We start from the raw sequence: 22,257 nt of genomic DNA, 5'->3' as shown, positions 1-22,257 counted from the left end.
GCGACCGCCTTCGACAGGTGGTCCATAAGGACACGCGACCTGTACAAACAGAGCTGTTCTCTCCGGGGGACAGAGTGTTGGTGAGGACAAAACGACGGTCAGGAAAGCTGAGTGACCGATGGGAGGCGATACCGTATCTGATAAAAAAACAGGTGAACCCTGAGATTCCAGTGTACGAGGTCGAACCGGTGGGGACAGGGGGGCCAACCCGTAATTTGCATCGTAACATGTTACAACGGTGCTGGTTTGAAGATTCGGCGCCTACCCCCCTAGAGCCAGAGGCCATGTTCCAAGGGGCGGAAGCTCTGAATGATCTTGAGTTTGATGGTGTGCTTACTCCTGCGCCTGCTTATTTGCCCCCTGTGACCGATCTGGCCTCGGGTGATGAGAATGTTGGGGATATGGAGGATGTTGTTGAGGAGAGTGCATCAGGTCAACTGCTTGGTCCTGACGCTGTATCACAGGACATCGAGCCGCAGGAGGAGACAACTCCACTTGCGCCCACTAACACGACCACGGAAGAGACTTTAGCTCCCTCTAAGGTCGCACCTGTTGATGTAGGACTCAGGAGAACTACACAATCTACGGCAGGAATACCGCCTCAGCGATATGCTCAAGATGAATTTGAGTGGGAAGGTATGTCGAGGACGCCAACCTCTAGTGGGGTGGCATGTAAGAGGGTGAACTGTAGTCCCACTGAGAGGGCACTAGGACCCTGTGGTTTTTGCCTGTTGCAGCAGAGGACAGACCTCCCAGAGACAATGTGTGCTGCGGGGTGGGGTCTAGTGTCTCGAGTGTAAAGTGAAAGTAGGAAGTGAGAGCTGAGAGAGAAAAGGCGGGAAGAAAAGGAGAGGCTGCTGTGAGATCTTAAAAAGAGACTGTGTGGATTTACTGCAAGTGTTTTTGGAGGAAAAGAAGCTTTTGAGAGCTAACCTTTTGTTTAACTCTGTGAGAGACTTGTGTGGCTAACGTTTCCTGGAGAGGAGCTAACCCTTTATCTAAGAAAAGACGGAGACTTTGCTAAGAACCCAGTACGAATTTGGAAGTCTGTGGATTCCCTGTGCATTGAGTGGAGAAACAAGTCTGGACAGACTGCTGATACAGAGACGGACGGATTGTCGTGGAAGCATTCCTAGGAGCTACAGAAGCAGAGACTACATCGTGAGACCACTAACTAAGTCCCCGGCGTTTGGGCTCGGCATCGGCCGACAAGACAAGAGGAGCTTGCTGTAACTTATTGGCGCTGAAGATATGAACTGGCTGCAGCCTGTGCGGATTCCTGCCTGAGAGGAAATCCATCTCAGGATACGGTACCATAGTTATAGATACCCGGGTATCTCTGCTCAGAGTGTTAAGTTGTTACTTTAGAGGTGTATCTTATATTAGAGTTGTGTAAGTTATACTCAATGTGCCATTCCAGGGGCTCCCTTAATAACACTACATTCAATTTACACTTGTTCCTGTTTTTAGTTGTCTGTTAGGTAAATTTCTTACTAGTCTGTTGTAGTACACAGTTCTCAGGAGACCTTGGAGTGGCACAGTGATTTCAGCTGCTGCTGAATTAGTGTATCTTTGGGGTGCATCTGCCTTAATATTCTCCATATTACCTTGATTAATTTGCCTTTGAGTAAATACCGTTGGAGATTTCTGCCTTGGTCTTGGTTTGTGACTCACTGGATCTTATTCGGACCTCTGGTCATTACAGATACATGGTCTACAAAGGCAGAAATCGCTCATTACATAGTGAGCAGCTTATGGAACCTCGGCACTGACTGACAGCCAGCTCAGCAGCTATCAGCATGAAGCCGGCTGTCAGTCAGTCCATCAGCTGCTCACTATGTAATGAGAATATTTGCCACGCCAACCATGCCTGTATGACTGAAAGCCTGAGGCTGCAGGGAGAAATAAAATTCATTTTCATGGCTTCAAATGCAATTAACATGGAGATTAACCCCATATCAGCAGGATAATAGCGTCTTTTTGACATGACAAGCTCCCTTTAAAGGGACACTGTCACCTGAATTTGGAGGGAACAATCTTCATCCATGGAGGCGGGGTTTTCGGGTGTTTGATTCACCCTTTCCTTACTCGCTGGCTGCATGCTGGCTGCAATATTGGATTGAAGTTCAGTCTCTGTCCTCCGTAGTACATGCCTGCACCAGGCAAACTTGCCTTACGCAGGCGTGTACTATGGAGGACAGAGAATGAACTTCAATCCAATATTGCAGCCAGCATGCAGCCAGCGGGTAAGGAAAGGGTGAATCAAAAACACAAAAACCCCGCCTCCATGGCTGAAGATTGTTGCCTCCAAATTCAGGTGACAGTGTCCCTTTAAATAATGCCATTAAAAGTCCACTAAGTATTCAGTAACTGGATTGTAGCCACATTACAAATCATTTTTATATAATGAATATGCTTTAATTTTTCTTTACATTTTTGTCTATGGAATATACAGTATGTATGTTAAATAAAAAGGACAGCCATAAAATAAAAGGAACTTTAAGAATTCCCCAAAAATTCAATTATGGACATAGTTGTAATGTAATCTACAATCTGGTTTCCGCCCCCACCACTCAACTGAGACAGCCCTGACCAAAATCACTAACGACCTACTTACCGCCAAAGCTACTGGACAATACTCTGTACTCCTCCTTCTAGACCTGTCCTCTGCTTTCAACACAGTTAACCACTGCCTCCTACTGCAGATCCTCTCCTCCTTTGGCATCAAAGACCTCGCCCTATCCTGGATCGCACATTCAGCGTTTCCCACTCCCATACTACCTCCTCATCCCACCCTCTCTCTGTTGGAGTCCCCCAAGGCTCTGTTCTAGGACCCCTACTCTTCTCAATCTATACACTTGGCTTGGGACAACTCATAAAGTCCCATGGATTCCAGTACCACCTCTATGCTGACGACACTCAGATCTACCTCTCTGGTCCAGACGTCACCGCTCTGCTGTCCAGAATCCCAGAGTGCCTATCAGCCATATCCTCCTTCTTCTCCTCTCGCTTCCTCAAACTCAATGTGGACAAATCTGAACTCATCATCTTTCCTCCATCCCACAAATCTTCCTTACTTGACCTATCTATCGCAGTCAATGACATCATGCTTTCCCCTGTACCCGAAGTCCGCTGCCTCGGAGTAACCTTCGACTCTGCCCTGTCCTTCAAACCACACATCCAAGCTCTTTCCACCTCCTGTCGCCTCCAGCTCAAAAATATCTCCAGGATCCGTCCTTTCCTCAACCCCCAATCTACTAAAATGCTTGTGCACGCCCTCATCATTTCCCGCCTTGACTACTGCAACATCCTTTTCTGTGGCCTCCCTGCTAACACCCTTGCACCTCTCCAGTCCATCCTTAACTCTGCTGCCCGACTAATCCATCTCTCTCCTCGCTACTCCTCCGCTTCCCCCCTCTGCAAATCTCTTCACTGGTTCCCATTCCCTCAGCGTATCCAGTTCAAATTGCTAATACTGACCTACAAAGCCATCCACAACCTGTCTCCTCCATATATCTCTGAAATAATCTCTCGATATCTTCCCTCACGTGACCTCCGGTCCTCCCAAGACCTCCTTCTCTCCTCCACACTTATTCGCTCCTCATCCAATCGCCGCCAAGACTTCTCCCGAATATCCCCCATCCTCTGGAACTCTCTGCCCCAACACGTCCGACTATCAACCACAGTCGGATCCTTCAGACGGAACCTGAAAACTCATCTCTTCAGGAAAGCCTACAGCCTGCACTGACACCGCTGCTGCCTCATCACCAACGAAGCTACCGCCTCACCAACACCGGAGCTACCGCCTCACCAACACCGGAGCTACCGCCTCACCAACACCGGAGCTCCTGCAACCCTCAACCTACTGTCTCCTTCCCCACCATCCTGTAGAATGTAAGCCCGCAAGGGCAGGGTCCTCGCCCCTCTGTATCAGTCCGTCATTGTTAGTTTGTTTACTGTATGTGATATTTGTAACTTGTATGTAACCCCTTCTCATGTACAGCACCATGGAATCAATGGTGCTATATAAATAAATAATAATAATAATAATAATAATAATAGTTAAAAGGGTACGGTATTTACCAGCCGAGGGAAAAGAAAAGGTCTGTTAGCTGGGCATTGTCCTATACATGTGTGTGACCAGCGCCCTATAGCAAGCTTCATCTTCCCCCGCCATGGATTGGTAGGCTGTGAGCAGTTGGTCATCAGTATTTTGCACGTGTTGCCTCCTCTAGTAATGGGGGCTGCTGTCTCCTGTTTGGGCATTTTTCTTTCCGACCTTGCCTGGTAAATTCCATTGCCTTTTTGCTGATATATGTTTGTCCATGACATCCCATTCTGGGGTTAACCGTTTGCCTTTTAGGTGTTATCAATATGTGAAGTCATCTAACTAGTAGAGTCTGTGTGGTTTTACTTTATCTATAATTAAGAATGAGGCTTGAAACCCGTCAGTTATTTTCCTATGCCTTTACTCCTATTTTAATGGAGTCACAAAGAAGTTTTGCGTTTAATTCATTGTGCTGAATTGAAAAACTGGGAGATGTTTACACTACAATGTAATAGATGAAGCTCTCACTCACCGAGTTGGGCGTAGATCTCCGCTTTCTGGAAGCTGCCCATAGTTAAGCACCCTCTGTTGTCCACTAGGGTGATGTTCCTGGTGAGGTCGAAGGCTACTCTCGCTTTGGTCATGGCTCCTCTACATTCTTCTTCTTCTTCACCCCCCGCCATAGCATACTCTATGAATTCCTCTCCGTCATCCAGCACGTACTTACAGGAGTTGATGAAGGAGGATTTCCCGTGACCGGTGTAACCGAAGAGCTGCAGGAGAACCCGGGAGTATCCCTGATTACCCCGACTTTTGTAACCAACGAACATCCGGGTAAACCGATTCCCACGATTCAGGCTGAAGCTGAGGATGCGTTTTTTTAGCTTTTTGGGATCCATCTCTCATGGACTTCGGTATTCCTTCTTCTCTTCCCTTCGTATGTCTGGTATCAGTGATATAAAATGTCTTACATTTGTATCTTTGAATACGTCCACCCACAGGAAGTGGATTTCTGAGAAATAAAACAGGATGTTGAAGCATAGAAGATCCTTTTTTTTAACATAACTTGTTACTAAAAAAACAAAGGTAGACATCCAACATCATATAGCTGGGGGGTCCCAGAGATGTGCTGATACTTATATTGGTCTATGTCAGCTTATATCAATCACATTACACATACTGTGTAAATAATCAGGACAGTACTGTGCTGGTCATGTCTCCATATAGTCAGAGAGCACAGGACCCTGCTAGTCTACCTTGGCCTCGGAAAGTGCGTGCTATCTTTTTCAAGTTAGCTAATTAATTTTCTTGCAGCAGATCTATTATACTAGAGTAGCAACTCACTTGGGAAAATAGGTAACACACTAAAAACTGTAAATAACTATGTCGGTTCCAGGGGGGGGCTGGAATGGGCAGAGCTAGATGAAAGCCCCCCATGACTGCGTTGCCATGGGAGGGTTTTTTCCCATATCAGGTTTGAGTTAGTAAAAGGGATTGGCTGAGGGGAAAAGGGGGGGGAGGAGCTGGGGGCTGGGTATCATTGGTTAGGGGAAAAAGTGCGGGAAGAAGTGCAGTCACGAGGAGGAAGGCAGCAGAGAAAGACCCCCTCTACTCACTGCAATCCGTTACCTGGAGAAGATGGATTCCGTGGACGGTATGATGGACCGGCTTCGGGAGATGGCGAGATCGCGCAGGGACGGATGGCTGCAGGAGCAGCTGGCCACCTTGCTGGGGACCGCGGAGCCGAGTGGCACCAGGATGAGGAGGACCAGGCCCCCGGAGCGCCTGTCGCCGGAGATGGGTACGCGCGGCAGGAGGAGGCCGCGGAGCCCCACTCGGGACCCTGCGGAGGCTCGGTGCCCTGGCGCGGCTGCTTCGCCCGGCGCCGCCTCCGGCAGGAATCCTGGCCCCCGACCTGCCGGCGCAGCGCGGCGCCGCACTATGGAGACCAGGAGCGCGGCGGCTGGGCGCGCTTCCCCTGTACTACAGGCTGCACCGGAAGTGAGGCCTGCGCCTGCGCGCCGGAGTTCGGGGCAGCCGGCGAGAGTACAGAGCGGCGTGGCGCCGGTTCGCACGGCTCGGGCAGCAGTGGAGCAGAGGCACCAGGCAGCTGGGACGGCTGCAGGAGGAAGCGGAGCGGTTGCGGTGGATCCAGGTGCCCACGGAGATATAGGAGGGCGGGCGCCCGACACGCGGAGAGGCCGGCAGAGCAGGCTGCAGGGCAGGCAGCCTCAGGACTCCCAGGCTGGGGACACCAGTGGCACAGGAAGAGGCAGCAGGCTGCAAGCGACGGCGGCTGACGCCAGATCCAGGTCCGGCAGACGGTCTAGGGAGCGCCAAATATCCCCCGCTCCGTTCCCCCCTGGTGACGAGGAGGCCAGGGGCGCGGGCCTGGAGCGGCAGGGCTACGACACCAGGAGCGAGTCGGGGAGCGAACAATCGGAGGACGGAACTCGGCAGGAGTCTGGATGTCCGGCTGGCGGGGACACAGCACCCGCGCAGCCCCGTGAGTATACGTCCACGTCTAGTCTGTCTCAGTTAGGTGGTAGTTTAGGGAGGGTTGGGGGTATCGGAGGTACGGCATCCGATAATAGCACTATAGCGGGGGTAGGGGGCTCTGGGATGTCGGGAATTAGTGATATTTTGGCTGGGGTGTCACATTTTTTGAAAAGTCTGGAAGGGGGAGTTGCGGAGGGGGATGGGGGGTCCCCCCTGGGAGCCTGGTTACAGGGTGTGAGGGCGGGATCGCGGTTGGCTAGTGATGCGACTAGTTCTGGGGGGTCAGCACAGGCATCGTCTACCGGTGTATCGGTGTCGGTGCAGACTGAGAAGGATAAAGGGGATAAAGTAAAATTGGACGACAGGGCTAAGGGGGAGGTATACGTCTGCTTTGAGGGCCCGCTGGGGGCGCATTTAAAGAAGGAAGTGAAGGAGAGGATTTGGAAGGATGAGTATGTGGAGATTTTCTAGCTACTCCCTTTGGAAAAATTTAATTTGGACAAGAGTAAGAAGGAGGACAGCAAAAAAGAGGAGGAGGAGAAGCGAAGGTGGCGGTTGATTCCGCAGACCTTCGTTAATTGGCAGCAGGCTTTTGCGATACTGGCTAGTGTCATAGGTGAGAAATTTCCAGATAACTGTTCGGGCCTGTTTTGTTACTTTGACTCGATAGGTGAGGCATATCGGACTTATGGGGGGCAAGCGTGGCTCCGTTATGACGAGCAGTTCCGTCAGAGGAAGGCAGTCAGGCCCGAAATCAAATGGGACCAAAAGGATATCGGGCTTTGGTTGAAAGTCATGGCTCCGGTGAGATATGGGCAGTCCTTTCAGGGTAGCGGTGGCAACAGCACTCAGCAATCAGGACATGCCAGCGGAGGCCAGGGGGCACAGGGCGGGAAAGAGAAGTCCGGTACTTGTTGGCAGTTCAATGATGGCCAATGTAAGTACGGGAACTCCTGCAAATTTAAGCACGTTTGTTCCCATTGCAACGGGAGATCCCATGGAGCATCCAAATGTTTAAAAAAAGCCAAGGGTAAGCCAGGAATGGGTGGTAGCCAAGGGGGAGACACCGGTGAGGCTTCAAGGGATGGTCCCTTATCTAAATAGATACCCTGATCAAGATAAGGCGAGAATTCTTTTACGGGGTTTTTCTGAGGGTTTTCGGATCCCGGCACCTAATCACGCGATTCCCTTTACTACTAAGAATTTGAGGTCAGCGGATTTGCATGCTGAGGTAGTCAGCAGTAAGTTGGCGAAGGAGGTGGAACTGGGTAGGATGGCTGGGCCATTCAGTTCATTGCTCATTGAAGGCATGGTCCTTTCACCTTTGGGGGTGGTGCCCAAGAAGGAGCCGAACAAGTTTCGGTTGATCCAACATTTGTCGTATCCAAAGGGGAGGTCAGTTAATGATGGCATAAATGGGGAGTTATGTTCAGTGGTGTACACCTCGTTTGATACGGCAGTGCAATGGGTACGGCGGTATGGCGAGGGGGCTTTACTGGCCAAGACAGATATTGAATCGGCTTTTCGGTTGCTCCCGGTGCACCCGGATAGCATTCCTTTGTTGGGTTGTTGTTGGAAAGGTGGTTTTTATCTGGACAGATGTTTGCCTATGGGATGTTCGATTTCTTGTTCACTGTTTGAGATGTTTAGCACGTTTCAGGAATAGGTTATCAGGGATGTGTCCGGGGTTGCTTCCGCTATCCACTATTTGGATGATTTTTTTGTTTATTGGCCCCCCTGATTCCGCCGTATGCAGGAATTTGTTGGCTACTATGGAGTGGATGGCCGGGTTGTTTGGAGTACCGTTGGCGAAGGAGAAGACGGAGGGACCCTGTAAGGTTCTGAGTTTTTTGGGTATCCTTATCGATTCAGAGAAGATGGAATGTAGGTTACCCGAGGACAAACTTTTGTTGCTGGTACAAGAGGTACACAGGATTGGTCATTTGCGTAAGGTGACTTTGAAAGAATTGCAGTCCCTTTTGGGGCGTTTGAATTTCGCGTGCCGGATTATGCCCATTGGTCGAATCTTTTGCCGTAGGTTGTCGTTGGCAACGGCCGGAGTTAGTGCAGCACATCATTTTGTTCATTTAACCAAGGAGCATAGGGAAGATTTGGTCGTTTGGCAGCGTTTTTTGTCAAATTATAATGGTCGCTCCTTGATTCAGTTGGAAGCCGTGGATGATTTTGACTGTGAAATTTACACGGATGCGGCCGGTTTGGTTGGATACGGCGCGTATTGTGGAGGTCGATGGAGTGCGGAGGTGTGGCCAGAAGTATGGCGGAAGCAGGGTCTAACTAAGAATCTTGCACTCTTAGAACTGTTCCCAATTGTGGTGTCGGTTGCGATTTGGGGTGACATTTTTCAAAATCGGAAGGTCAGGTTTCATTGCGATAATTTAAGTGTGGTTGCTATTATCAATAGTTTAACCTCTTCCTCCCCCCCGGTGATTAGGCTGGTTAGGGAACTTGTGTTGCGCTGCTTGGAGTTAAATGCATACATTTCTGCAGTACATGTACCGGGGGTACAAAATTCTATAGCAGATGCTTTGTCTCGTTCACAGTTGGAACGTTTCCGGGAGTTGGCCCCAGATGCGGACGCCTTAGGAGTGGTATGCCCTTCACGTTTGTGGAAAGTTGTTGCGGACGAGGAGGAAGGTTGATTCAATCCTCGGTCTCGAGGTCGACGTGGCTGGCTTACAAATCGGCTTGGGAAATCTGGGAGAGTTGGTCTGGTCAATGGGGAGTGGCTGAATCTGACAGTGATAGGACAATGGCGGTATTGTTTTTGGTGGGCAAGGCAGCTGAGTGGAATTGGTCGGTATCGAAGTTGAATAAATTTATGGCGGGTTTGGCCTTTGGTTTCAAGCTGCAGGGGTCGGTCGATGTTACCAAGAATTTTCTCGTAGTTCAGGCCCTGCGGGGTTTTCGTAGCGGGAATACTAGTGTTGACAAGCGTAGACCCATTTCGTTTAGTTTGTTAGTTAGGTTAGGAGACACAGTTGGGAGAATTTGTGGTTCTCAGTTCGAAGCTGCCTTGTTTAGGTTGGCATATTCTTGGGCGTTTTTTGGGGGCTTTGAGATTGGGTGAGCTGGTGTCCCCTAACAAGGTTAAGGCGGGAGGTTTGTCAGCAGAGGATGTTGATTTTTGGGTGGGAGGTATTTCTTTTTTGATTCGGAGGTCGAAGACTGACAGGTTCGGAAAGGGTAAGCGGGTGGCTTTAGGGAGGGTAAATGGATGTTTGATGTGTCCGCAGCGATGTTTGGAGGAATACTGGGGTTTGTGGTCGGTTAGGTCGGGCCCGTTACTTTGCCACCAGGACGGGACTTTCTTGTCACGTTTTCAATTCTCGGCGGTTTTGAAAAAGGTTTTGGTCGAGTTGGGACTGGATCCTCAGTCCTACGGGTCTCATTCTTTTAGAATTGGGGCAGCAACGGTTGCGGATGGTTTGGGTTTAGGGTCTGATGTGATTAAACGAATCGGGCGCTGGAGTTCTAATCGTTATTTGACTTATATACGGCATTAGTCTGTGTGGGGCCATGTAGCCTTCTGGTTCATTTAATTATTGTTCTGTTTTTCAGGTCGGCCCCCGTTATTGACATGGATTTTCAGACATTCGTTCGTGTATTGGGGTGCGGCGCGGGCTGACGCGAGACCGGACGGCAGACAATTGGGTTTTTGCCGCGACACGGTAGTGATTCGATGGTTGGGGTTCCGGGGTATGTTATGGAACCGGGTGTTGCCCGAATTTTCCCGGGCGGTTCGTCTGGATAGAGCGCCCGATATCTTGCTGGTGCACATAGGGGGGAATGATTTGGGTACGAAGCCGGTTAGGGAACTGATCAGGGACATCCGCTTCGATTTTTTGAGATTGTGGGTCTCTTATCCGGGAGTTACGACGGTTTGGTCCGACATTGTGCCCAGGAAACAGTGGAGGTTGGCTCGGTCCTTGACAGGCATTAATAGGGCCAGGATCAAACTTAATAGGGCTGTGGGGAAGTTTGTATCCAGGAATGGAGGAATTGCAGTGAGGCACTTTGAGTTGGAGGCCGGGGTCGGTAACTTCTGGAGAGAGGATGGTGTGCACCTAAACGATATCGGTATTGACTTGTGGGCGCTTGCCATACAGGAGGGTGTGGAAAGGGCGTTGGCGGTGGTGGGGCACTCACGAGCCTGAGGTGGTCAGGGCTGTTCGTGGTTGGCGGGGGGGCGGGGTTCTTGGAGTTGGTGATGTTTATTGGAGGAAGGTCAATTAAAAGGATGGGGGTGGATCTGGCTTGTGGTTACGCGCTCTGGACGGGGATTGTCCTCGGGAGCTTTCGGGTTTTTGGTCTGCCCTGAAAAAGGGTTACATGGTGCCCTCGAGATGGTTGTCACGGCTGAGGGTAAAAAAGTGTTGGTTTTTGCCCATATATATATGATGCCAGATCTTTTAGCTCCAAGAACCCTCCCCCTCAGGTTTTCAGATAATTCTGTATGATTATAATGTTTTAACTGTTGTTTGTTAATAAACTGGCCGCTGTGGCCAAAAAATTTCCAAAGAATTTAATGTGTCATGTTTTTGTGCATATGTAGCATGAGACGGGGTGGCAGAATTTGGTCTGGGGGGTGGGGGGGGGTGGGGGAAAATGTTCCAGATGGGCTATACGCGGTCAAGGGGGGGGGCTGGAATGGGCAGAGCTAGATGAAAGCCCCCCATGACTGCGTTGCCATGGGAGGGTTTTTTCCCATATCAGGTTTGAGTTAGTGAAAGGGATTGGCTGAGGGGAAAAGGGGGGGGGAGGAGCTGGGGGCTGGGTATCATTGGTTAGGGGAAAAAGTGCGGGAAGAAGTGCAGTCACGAGGAGGAAGGCAGCAGAGAAAGCCCACCCACCCTCCCTTTGTTTTCAGGGGCATCGAGTAGGGCTGTTGTTTAGGGTATGTAATGCGATTAGTTAGTAGGTGAGGTTGGTGTTTTTGTTAATTTTACGAGTTCTCATTGTCACAGTGGCAAGTGTGGCGGGGGGGGCGGGGTTCTTGGAGTTGGTGATGTTTATTGGATGAAGGTCAATTAAAAGGATGGGGGTGGATCTGGCTTGTGGTTACGCGCTCTGGACGGGGATTGTCCTCGGGAGCTTTCGGGTTTTTGGTCTGCCCTGAAAAAGGGTTACATGGTGCCCTCGAGCTGGTTGTCACGGCTGAGGGTAAAAAAGTGTTGGTTTTTGCCCATATATATATGATGCCAGATCTTTTAGCTCCAAGAACCCTCCCCCTCAGGTTTTCAGATAATTCTGTATGATTATAATGTTTTAACTGTTGTTTGTTAATAAACTGGCCGCTGTGGCCAAAAAATTTCCAAAGAATTTAATGTGTCATGTTTTTGTGCATATGTAGCATGAGACGGGGTGGCAGAATTTGGTCTGGGGGGTGGGGGGGGCAAAAAATGTTCCAGATGGGCTATACGCGGTCATGTACAGACTAGAGATCCTGACCCCACAGTCCCTAAAGATTCCTGCGAGAGCTGAGATAGCTCTAACCACAGACTAAACAATGGCATCTCGGAACTATGATGCCTGACAGACTGTCCAGTGCTTAACATTTCTCCTAAAGAGGGCAGAGTGTGAATCATCTACAAAAGGGAAAGTGTGCTGAGAAAAGAAAAGATCCCAGAGTGAGTAAAGTAAACCACCAAATAAAGAATGTACTGTTACTAGATAATATGCTGCCTACTTCCTATAAAGAAACAGAAGGTAGATGTAGAGAAAAAATACATACCATGAGATACGGCCTTCCCAAAACCCTGTCCGATGTCAAATACACACTTAGCAGGATGCAGCAGGCCTCCACTGATAACAGCTAGGGGCAGAAAAGGTGCAAAATACTGATAAAAACAGCCACCCCCGCACCAGCCAGACATTGCAGGGGTTGGCTGCCTAGCAGAAAAAAAAAAAAAGACATAGTGCAAAACATGTATGCATATGATAAGCACATACAGTACAGTACACGTCCTATGTGAGTTATATAAATGTGCATTTTTCTACTAGGCAGCCAACCCCTGCAATGTTTGGTTGGTGCTGGGGTGGCTGTTTTTATCAGTAGTTTGCACCTGTGCCGCCCCTTGCCTTTATCAGTAGAGGCAACCAGAACATTATTGGTTCATTTCTCAGCATCTAACATCTTGGTAATTTCAACTCAATCTGAAACTGAAAGCACCGATACTGCTACTCCCATAGCAAAGGTTGCAAAAACCGTTAAAGACTGGGTGGGAGGAAACACAGGCGGAACGTACACCATGACCACAAGGAACAAGAAATAACTGACTGCTTCTCCCATAACAAAGGTTGCAAAAACCGTTAAAGACGGGGCGGGAGGAAACACAGGCGGAACGCACAGCATGACCACAAGGAACAAGAAATAACTGATGCAACATCAAGTGTACAGAATCTGTCTTCCCGTGTTTTTTCAAACTAACAACTTATTTTGCTGTCAAGAGGCCTTCATTTTATACCTGAAAAAATTTTTTGACCTGTTTGGAACAATCATGGATATTAATCGCTTCATAAGAAACCTTACTGTTAAAAAATATTTTGCAGGTGAAGAAGATGAAGTTTCTGAACAGGAGAAAAATGTTTGTGAAAACGTTTAGGCTAGGGTCACATTGCGTTAGGGCAGTCCGTTTAGCGCATAGCGCTACGGACTACGCTAATGCAATGTCCCAAAAGGGATCGCGTTTGCCGATCCCGCTAGCGCAGATCCCCGATCTGCGCTAGTGAGGAACGGACCGCGAACGCTGCAAGCAGCGTTTGCGGTCCGTCACTTAAATGACGGCACATTGCTAGCGCACGCCCAATGTGGGCGTGCGCTAGCGATGTGTTCGCCATTACAATCAATGGCGGCGTTAACGGACTACGTTTCACCGCGTTATGCCGCAGTGTAACGTAGTCTGTTAAACGGGTTCACATAACGAAATGTGAACCTAGCCTTACCGAGGATTGGATTTTCCAGAACAGATTGCTGTACTAAATTTGGAAGAATTAAGAGGAAAATCGTCTGAAGATGCCTCTTCAAAGATGGACAATATTATCATGAAAAATCCTTATTTCTATCCTGTCACCTCAAGGGTTGATTGTATGCAGCGGTTTCAGGAGGTTTGGGAGAGGGAATTACACTGTTTAAGCCTAAAAATTAATACAAATACCTCACCTCAAAATCTGAGTCCAAGTTTGGACAAAGCATTTAATCATGAGAGATCACAGTGAAAAGGGCTGACAAAGGCGGCAGGAGAGTTGTTTTGGACACTGAAACTTATAAGGCAGCTTCTGAAGCTTTTGTCTGATGAAAACACATATTCCCGCTTAAAGTTTAATCCAACTAAAAAATTCATAGGGTGTAAGACTAGGCCTAGTAACAAACAATGCGTGAATATTTAGTATCATTGAATCCTGTAACACCTACAAAGCGCGCTGTACCAAAGGTGCATGAAGACTCCTTCCCCCCACTGCGACCGATAATGGAATTGGGTCCTGCACTGAACGCTGGGGACAGTGCTCGGACTCAGCCTTGCAGCCTTTGTACAGCGTCTACCTGGATACATTAATGTCACTAAGGATATTCTAGATCAGCTGTCACACACCAGATGGCCACCAGATTACACCTAGACGGGCTGCGATGTTAACTCTTTATGCACCTCCACATCAGGCCACATAGATATGGAAGCATCGAGATTCCATTGACAGATGTTCAGGCTGTATCCTGACATAATGCAGCAATATAGATTAGATGGAACCATTTTCTTATTAAATCATAATTATTTTGTATTTGACAGAATTTTCCATTTACAAATCCAAGGAGTTTTGATGGAGCTCGTTTTTCACCTTCTCTTGCACATGTGACTGTGTCATATTGGGAACATTGTCTTTTGTATTCAGACAGTAATCCTCACATCTCCAATGTATCCAGGTATGGTAGGTTCGTAGATGATCTTCATATGGCAGGGGATGGATCTGCCACACCAGGATCTGCCACATTTGTGAATGATAATTCATTTTCTGTTTCCTATAAATCTTTGGTGTTCTTAGATTTGATTCCCGGTGATATTGTATCCACTGCTGTCCATCGTAATCCGTCTGCAGGTAATTCCATCATGCATGTTCCCAGCAGCCGACCGCAGCCTGTGACTATGGCCACACCAGTAGGTGAGATCACAAGGATTGTCAGAGATTGTTCACACCCCGCAGTGGTTGAAAAATAAATAATGTCAACCTCAGAAAGATGAAAACAGCGGTATTATCCCCAATGGGTATTGGACGGGGTAAGAAAATAATTTCTGACAAAAAATGAACAGATCTATTGCGTCCTAAAACAAAAGTAAAAAATTATTTTTTTTAAAAAGAAATCTGTCATTTTGCTACAATCCAGCGCAGAATTCTCAGAAATAAAAAAAAATTGTTTAATAAACATCAACCGATACTTTTTGAGGATCAGACATTAGCACGCTTTGTGAAAAGAGGCCGCAATGTTGTAGCTATAAAGGCCCCTTCATTACGTAAATCACTTCCCCAACTTCTTTTTCTGATCCACAACCAAAAAAATCCCTCGGCTGCAGGAAAAGGACAAAATGTGGTTCCCTGAGATGTCGCATGTGCTGGTTCACACTATGCAGTTCTGTCTTCTGTGATTCTGACCATTCACATGAGTCTATAATTACACAGTGTATCAGTTGTGACTCAGAGAACATAGTAACATGGTAACATAGTTAGTAAGGCCGAAAAAAGACATTTGTCCATCCAGTTCAGCCTATATTCCATCATAATAAATCCCCAGATCTACGTCCTTCTACAGAACCTAATAATTGTATGATACAATATTGTTCTGCTCCAGGAAGACATCCAGGCCTCTCTTGAACCCCTCGACTGAGTTCGCCATCACCACCTCCTCAGGCAAGCAATTCCAGATTCTCACTGCCCTAACAGTAAAGAATCCTCTTCTAAGTTGGTGGAAAAACCTTCTCTCCTCCAGACGCAAAGAATGCCCCCTTGTGCCCGTCACCTTCCTTGGTATAAACAGATCCTCAGCAAGATATTTGTATTGTCCCCTTATATACTTATACATGGTTATTAGATCGCCCCTCAGTCGTCTTTTTTCTAGACTAAATAATCCTAATTTCGCTAATCTATCTGGGTATTGTAGTTCTCCCATCCCCTTTATTAATTTTGTTGCCCTCTTTTGTACTCTCTCTAGTTCCATTATATCCTTCCTGAGCACCGGTGCCCAAAACTGGACACAGTACTCCATGTGCGGTCTAACTAGGGATTTGTACAGAGGCAGTATAATGCTCTCATCATGTGTATCCAGACCTCTTTTAATGCACCCCATGATCCTGTTTGCCTTGGCAGCTGCTGCCTGGCACTGGCTGCTCCAGGTAAGTTTATCATTAACTAGGATCCCCAAGTCCTTCTCCCTGTCAGATTTACCCAGTGGTTTCCCATTCAGTGTGTAATGGTGATATTGATTCCTTCTTCCCATGTGTATAACCTTACATTTATCATTGTTAAACCTCATCTGCCACCTTTCAGCCCAAGTTTCCAACTTATCCAGATCCATCTGTAGCAGAATACTATCTTCTCTTGTATTAACTGCTTTACATAGTTTTGTATCATCTGCAAATATCGATATTTTACTGTGTAAACCTTCTACCAGATCATTAATGAATATGTTGAAGAGAACAGGTCCCAATACTGACCCCTGCGGTCCCCACTGGTCACAGCGACCCAGTTAGAGACTATACCATTTATAACCACCCTCTGCTTTCTATCACTAAGCCAGTTACTAACCCATTTACACACATTTTCCCCCAGACCAAGCATTCTCATTTTGTGTACCAACCTCTTGTGCGGCACGGTATCAAACGCTTTGGAAAAATCGAGATATACCACGTCCAATGACTCACCGTGGTCCAGCCTATAGCTTACCTCTTCATAAAAACTGATTAGATTGGTTTGACAGGAGCGATTTCTCATAAACCCATGCTGATATGGAGTTAAACAGTTATTCTCATTGAGATAATCCAGAATAACATCCCTCAGAAACCCTTCAAATATTTTACCAACAATAGAGGTTAGACTTACTGGCCTATAATTTCCAGGTTCACTTTTAGAGCCCTTTTTGAATATTGGCACCACATTTGCTATGCGCCAGTCCTGCGGAACAGACCCTGTCGCTATAGAGTCACTAAAAATAAGAAATAATGGTTTATCTATTACATTACTTAGTTCTCTTAGTACTCGTGGGTGTATGCCATCCGGACCCGGAGATTTATCTATTTTAATCTTATTTAGCCGGTTTCGCACCTCTTCTTGGGTTAGATTGGTGACCCTTAATATAGGGTTTTCATTGTTTCTTGGGATTTCACCTAGCATTTCATTTTCCACCGTGAATACCGTGGAGAAGAAGGTGTTTAATATGTTAGCTTTTTCCTCGTCATCTACAACCATTCTTTCCTCACTATTTTTTAACGGGCCTACATTTTCAGTTTTTATTCTTTTACTATTGATATAGTTGAAGAACAGTTTGGGATTAGTTTTACTCTCCTTAGCAATGTGCTTCTCTGTTTCCTTTTTGGCAGCTTTAATTAGTTTTTTAGATAAAGTATTTTTCTCCCTATAGTTTTTTAGAGCTTCAATGGTGCCATCCTGCTTTAGTAGTGCAAATGCTTTCTTTTTACTGTTAATTGCCTGTCTTACTTCTTTGTTTAGCCACATTGGGTTTTTCCTATTTCTAGTCCTTTTATTCCCACAAGGTATAAACCGCTTACACTGCCTATTTAGGATGTTCTTAAACATTTCCCATTTATTATCTGTATTCTCATTTCTGAGGATATTGTCCCAGTCTACCAGATTAAGGGCATCTCTAAGCTGGTCAAACTTTGCCTTCCTAAAGTTCAGTGTTTTTGTGACTCCCTGACAAGTCCCCCTAGTGAAAGACAGGTGAAACTGTACAATATTGTGGTCGCTATTTCCTAGATGCCCGACCACCTGCAGATTTGTTATTCTGTCAGGTCTATTAGATAGTATTAGGTCTAAAAGTGCTGCTCCTCTGGTTGGATTCTGCACCAATTGTGAAAGATAATTTTTCTTGGTTATTAGCAGAAACCTGTTGCCTTTATGGGTTTCACAGGTTTCTGTTTCCCAGTTAATATCCGGGTAGTTAAAGTCCCCCATAACCAGGACCTCATTATGGGTTGCAGCTTCATCTATCTGCTTTAGAAGTAGACTTTCCATGGTTTCTGTTATATTTGGGGGTTTGTAACAGACCCCAATGAGAATTTTGTTACCATTTTTCCCTCCATGAATTTCAACCCATATGGACTCGACATCCTCATTCCCTTCGCTAATATCCTCCCTTAAAGTGGACTTTAGACAAGACTTTACATAGAGACAAACCCCTCCTCCTCTCCGATTTTTACGATCCTTTCTAAACAGACTGTAACCCTGTAAGTTAACTGCCCAGTCATAGCTTTCATCTAACCATGTCTCGGTTATTCCCACTATGTCAAAGTTACCTGTAGATATTTCTGCTTCTAGTTCTTCCATCTTGTTTGTCAGGCTTCTGGCGTTTGCGAGCATGCAGTTTAGAGGATTTTGTTTTGTTCCAATCTCCTCACTGTGGATTGTTTTAGAAATGTTCTTACCTCCCTTCTGAGTATGTTTTCCTGGGTCGTCTTTGTTCGAGTCTAATGTTTTTCTTCCCGTCCCCTCTTCTTCTAGTTTAACGCCCTCCTGATGAGTGTAGCGAGTCTTCTGGCGAATGTGTGTTTCCCAGGTTTGTTGAGGTGTAGTCCGTCTCTGGCGAGGAGTCCATCATACCAGTAATTCACACCGTGGTCCAGGAATCCAAATCCTTGTTGTCTGCACCATCGTCTTAGCCAGTTGTTTGCATCAAGGATCCTGTTCCATCTCCTGGTGCCATGCCCGTCTACTGGAAGGATAGAAGAAAAAACTACCTGTGCATCCAGTTCCTTTACTTTCTTCCCCAACTCTTCAAAGTCCTTGCAGATTGTCGGTAGGTCCTTCCTTGCCGTGTCAGAAACGTGGTATATAAAATGGATTGCACCATATGTGATACAGTCTATGTAGGATGCACTACACGTACATGAAGAACTAGGTTTAGTGAACATTACAATGATGGACTGAATGCAGATAACCAGTAGGAACGTTTCTGCCATTATAAAGCAACTTATTACTGAGCACAATTGGGACATGTCTTCCTTACAAGCTTGGGGTAGAGAAAATCTATTTCCACATACAAGAGGCGGAGAAATGAAACGCAAATTATTAATAAACGAAGCGTAATGGATATTTATCCTCGATTCAAGAAACCCTGAAGGTTTTAATCTAGAGAGGATCCATGTATCACTGCTGATAGGAAAGTATCATTGATGTAATTGTGTTACGTGATTTGTTCCAACTGTTTTAGTATTTTAGTAAATCCTATTGATTGTGCAGCCAAGCTGTGATAAAGAAGTGAGTGTTCGAAACGCGTCTTGCTCCCTCGTCCGGTCTATGCAACCATTGTAATTTTTGTAACTTTACAATGGACTTAAAACAAAGAAAGAAATATTCTACCAGACGCCGGAACAACTTTTTATTTTTAGCATATTATCTGGTGTGGATCCACCTGGTTCCGTGCAAGCTGGACCTCAAGTACTAGGTGAGCTGCTTTCTCCTCACTATATGTGAACCCAGAAGGATGACAAGATGTTTCCAGACCTGGAGGGTGGAGGCTCTGGCCGTCAGCCACAGGATGCACTATTAAAGATCTACCTGGTATTCTTCCTTACAGGCACAATGTCCTGTTACTGCACATAAAGATGCGTCTCTGCGTACAGATAAATTATGGATAAAAAGAGCTGAAAACTACGAGTGAGATATTTTATTCCATGAAGTTACTAATAATAATGGAGCAGAAACAATTCCAATAATCGCATCCTTATACACCGTGTTTAAATAAGTATCACAAACCAGTAAATAACAAGACCAATCTAGTTTTCCTACAGGTGTCTCCTGTTCAAAATGATTCCCAGGCCATTTACAGTGTCTGTCTCTGATGTCTTCCAGTTGTAGCTCACATCTTGTGTGCTTGCTCTGCTCTGTGTTCCTGTGTGTGATATGTGTTGCCTGACCCTGGAATTTGCTTTTGACAATCCATTTTCCTTTCCCTTCTGTCTTGATCCACTGCCTTCCTGGAATTCTGACCTCGGACTGTGACCTAACTACGCCCTTTGCCTTAACCCTTTGTTTATGACGAGCCTTCCTGGTACCTGACCCCGGACCTCTTGACTAGGCAGCCTAACGGCTTGTCCATGAGTAGTGACTAGCATCACTTCTATGGCTGATGCAATCTACTGCAATGTGTATAACGGTGATTGGACATTTCTTTCCCCAAACAATTGAATAAAAAATTGTTTGAATTCCCCACGTCCAGCGAATTTCTGGAAACTGGACAATATTTGATTTTCATTTCAAAAAACCTGATCTGCACATCCAAACATAGACACAGTGTGAACAGGTGCTGAACCCAGAGTCGCCAACTCGTATATATTTAAGTAAATAGGGCAGCACACTGCAGCGCCAAAACATGCAAACTTGAAAACACAAAATTTGAACTGCATTACTGCACTAGAAATATGAAAAATGAGAGCGTTTAGCGCATAAAAATGGCCAATTTTATGTGTACCTCGTAGCCACGATAAGGCATCTCTCTTATACGAGGCCCTACGCTTGACCTACCTCTCTGAGAATAAACGTCTCCATCTGAATGGGTACATGTGAAACCTCTCCTTGGACTCAAATTCTCTCTCACTGTGGAGGGGTATTGGACCTATTATAATTAAAACACCTGAAGCCAGGAGGCAGGGAGTGCACGATCAGAAGGCTAGAGAATACATTTCAAAAAACCTGATCTGCACATCCAAACATAGACACAGTGTGAACAGGTGCTGAACCCAGAGTCGCCAACTCGTATATATTTAAGTAAATAGGGCAGCACACTGCAGCGCCAAAACATGCAAACTTGAAAACACAAAATTTGAACTGCATTACTGCACTGAAAATATGAAAAATGAGAGCTTTTATGTGTACCTCGTAGCCACGATAAGGCATCTCTCTTATACGATCAGGTTTTTTGAAATGTATTCTCTAGCCTTCTGATCGTGCACTCCCCGCCTCCTAGCTTCAGGTGTTTTAATTATAATAGGTCCAATACCCCTCCACAGTGAGAGAGAATTTGAGTCCAAGGAGAGGTTTCACATGTACCCATTCAGATGGAGACGTTTATTCTCAGAGAGGTAGGTCAAGCGTAGGGCCTCGTATAAGAGAGATGCCTTATCGTGGCTACGAGGTACACATAAAATTGGCCATTTTTATGCGCTAAAAGCTCTCATTTTTCATATTTTCAGTGCAGTAATGCAGTTCAAATTTTGTGTTTTCAAGTTTGCATGTTTTGGCGCTGCAGTGTGCTGCCCTATTTACTTAAATATTTGATTTTCAATGACGTGATTCATTTATTCACAGTACAATTAAATTGTGGCATATTGTTGCTGTTTTCCTTTTTGGGTCTGTTCATACACAGCGTGCTCTTTGGTGTTTTTTTGGTAGAGTTTAAGTAAAAAAGATGTAAAGGTGTCCAGACGCTTATTTAACCTCAGCACAGACAAGTGGTTGAATATCTGAAAGAAACAGAAACCTACTGATAAGAGGGATGGACAGAAGGTTTTTTGAACATGTGAAACTATAATTCTGAAATTCTACAGTCATAAAAATACAGCTCTACCCATCGGCCATTACGCGGGTCCTGCCAGTGAATTTAGAAAGGAATTACTTGAGTTGTTGCTTCATGGAAAAACTGCTGGTGTTTCACATCAGTAGGAATTTGACTTTTTGAATATTAAGAACCATAGAATTTCAGTGATTACCCTCCGAAAATGTATAAAACACCATAAATCTGCCTGGAAGACCAATAGTCTCAGGGACTGATTCACGTAGTGTGCCTTCCCCCTGCGATCTGGCACCCGTTCAGGTGGCATAGACTATGGACTCTGTTGTGGATCATTTTCGGGCATGTAAGCCTACTGTAGACCGCGTGTGGGTGTTCGCACATTCACTCTGTCAGCACCATTATAGTATATGGTCCTGTCAGTGTACATGTCCAAATTCCGTTTTGCAGGGGGTTCTTCAGACGTAAGGTCCGATGGGAGCCACTGAACAGTTGCCTAAACGCTATGTGAAATCATCCTTAACTGTCATTTGTTAGAATATGCTCGTTCATTTTCTCCAAAACTACACATTTAATTCTCCTTTAAATACGTGTAATACCCAATATGACATTATTTCTTTAAAAAGTACTAAAGTTGAATCATAAATTTCCTTTTTTGGGTACTCGTGATGCTTTATCCTTGTAAATCATCATTCCCATTGATTGAGGTGTTGAAGTTGCAAGTTTTTTCTTGGAAAAATATAATTCAATGGAGATAATGCAAAAAAAAAAACCCTATAACTTTATTATTTAATGTTTAAGGATTTGTATCACACTGATTTGTGGTTCTCATTTATAGATAGCAGGAACTGTGATGGGGTCAAATTCTCTCCAGTTTCGTGAATACAGGGTCGGCCATGTATATGGATACACCTAAATAAAATGGGAATGGTTGGTGATATCAACTTCCTGCTTGTGGCAC

The 22,257-nt window shown here is 46.0% G+C and overlaps 2 protein-coding genes across 2 annotated transcripts in view; both read right to left on the bottom strand.

Moving 5' to 3' along the window:
- LOC138646055 (uncharacterized) overlaps positions 1-12,342 on the bottom strand; it is a 43,102-nt gene extending 30,760 nt beyond the window's left edge. The window contains exons 1-2 of the mRNA XM_069735524.1: positions 12,300-12,342; positions 4,581-5,060 (exon numbers count right to left, since the gene is read on the bottom strand). Of these exons, the coding sequence (XP_069591625.1) occupies positions 4,581-4,947 (367 nt within the window). The 5' untranslated portion in view covers positions 4,948-5,060; positions 12,300-12,342. The remainder of the gene's footprint in view (positions 1-4,580; positions 5,061-12,299) is intronic.
- The window catches only part of LOC138645683 (uncharacterized), a 240,895-nt gene that overhangs the window by 70,966 nt on the left and 147,672 nt on the right, over positions 1-22,257 (bottom strand). The window lies entirely within an intron of this gene.

This window comes from Ranitomeya imitator, chromosome 7, assembly GCF_032444005.1.
Source record: "Ranitomeya imitator isolate aRanImi1 chromosome 7, aRanImi1.pri, whole genome shotgun sequence".
NCBI classification, from domain to species: Eukaryota; Metazoa; Chordata; class Amphibia; order Anura; family Dendrobatidae; genus Ranitomeya; species Ranitomeya imitator.
This window is presented reverse-complemented; position numbering and strand designations above follow the sequence as displayed.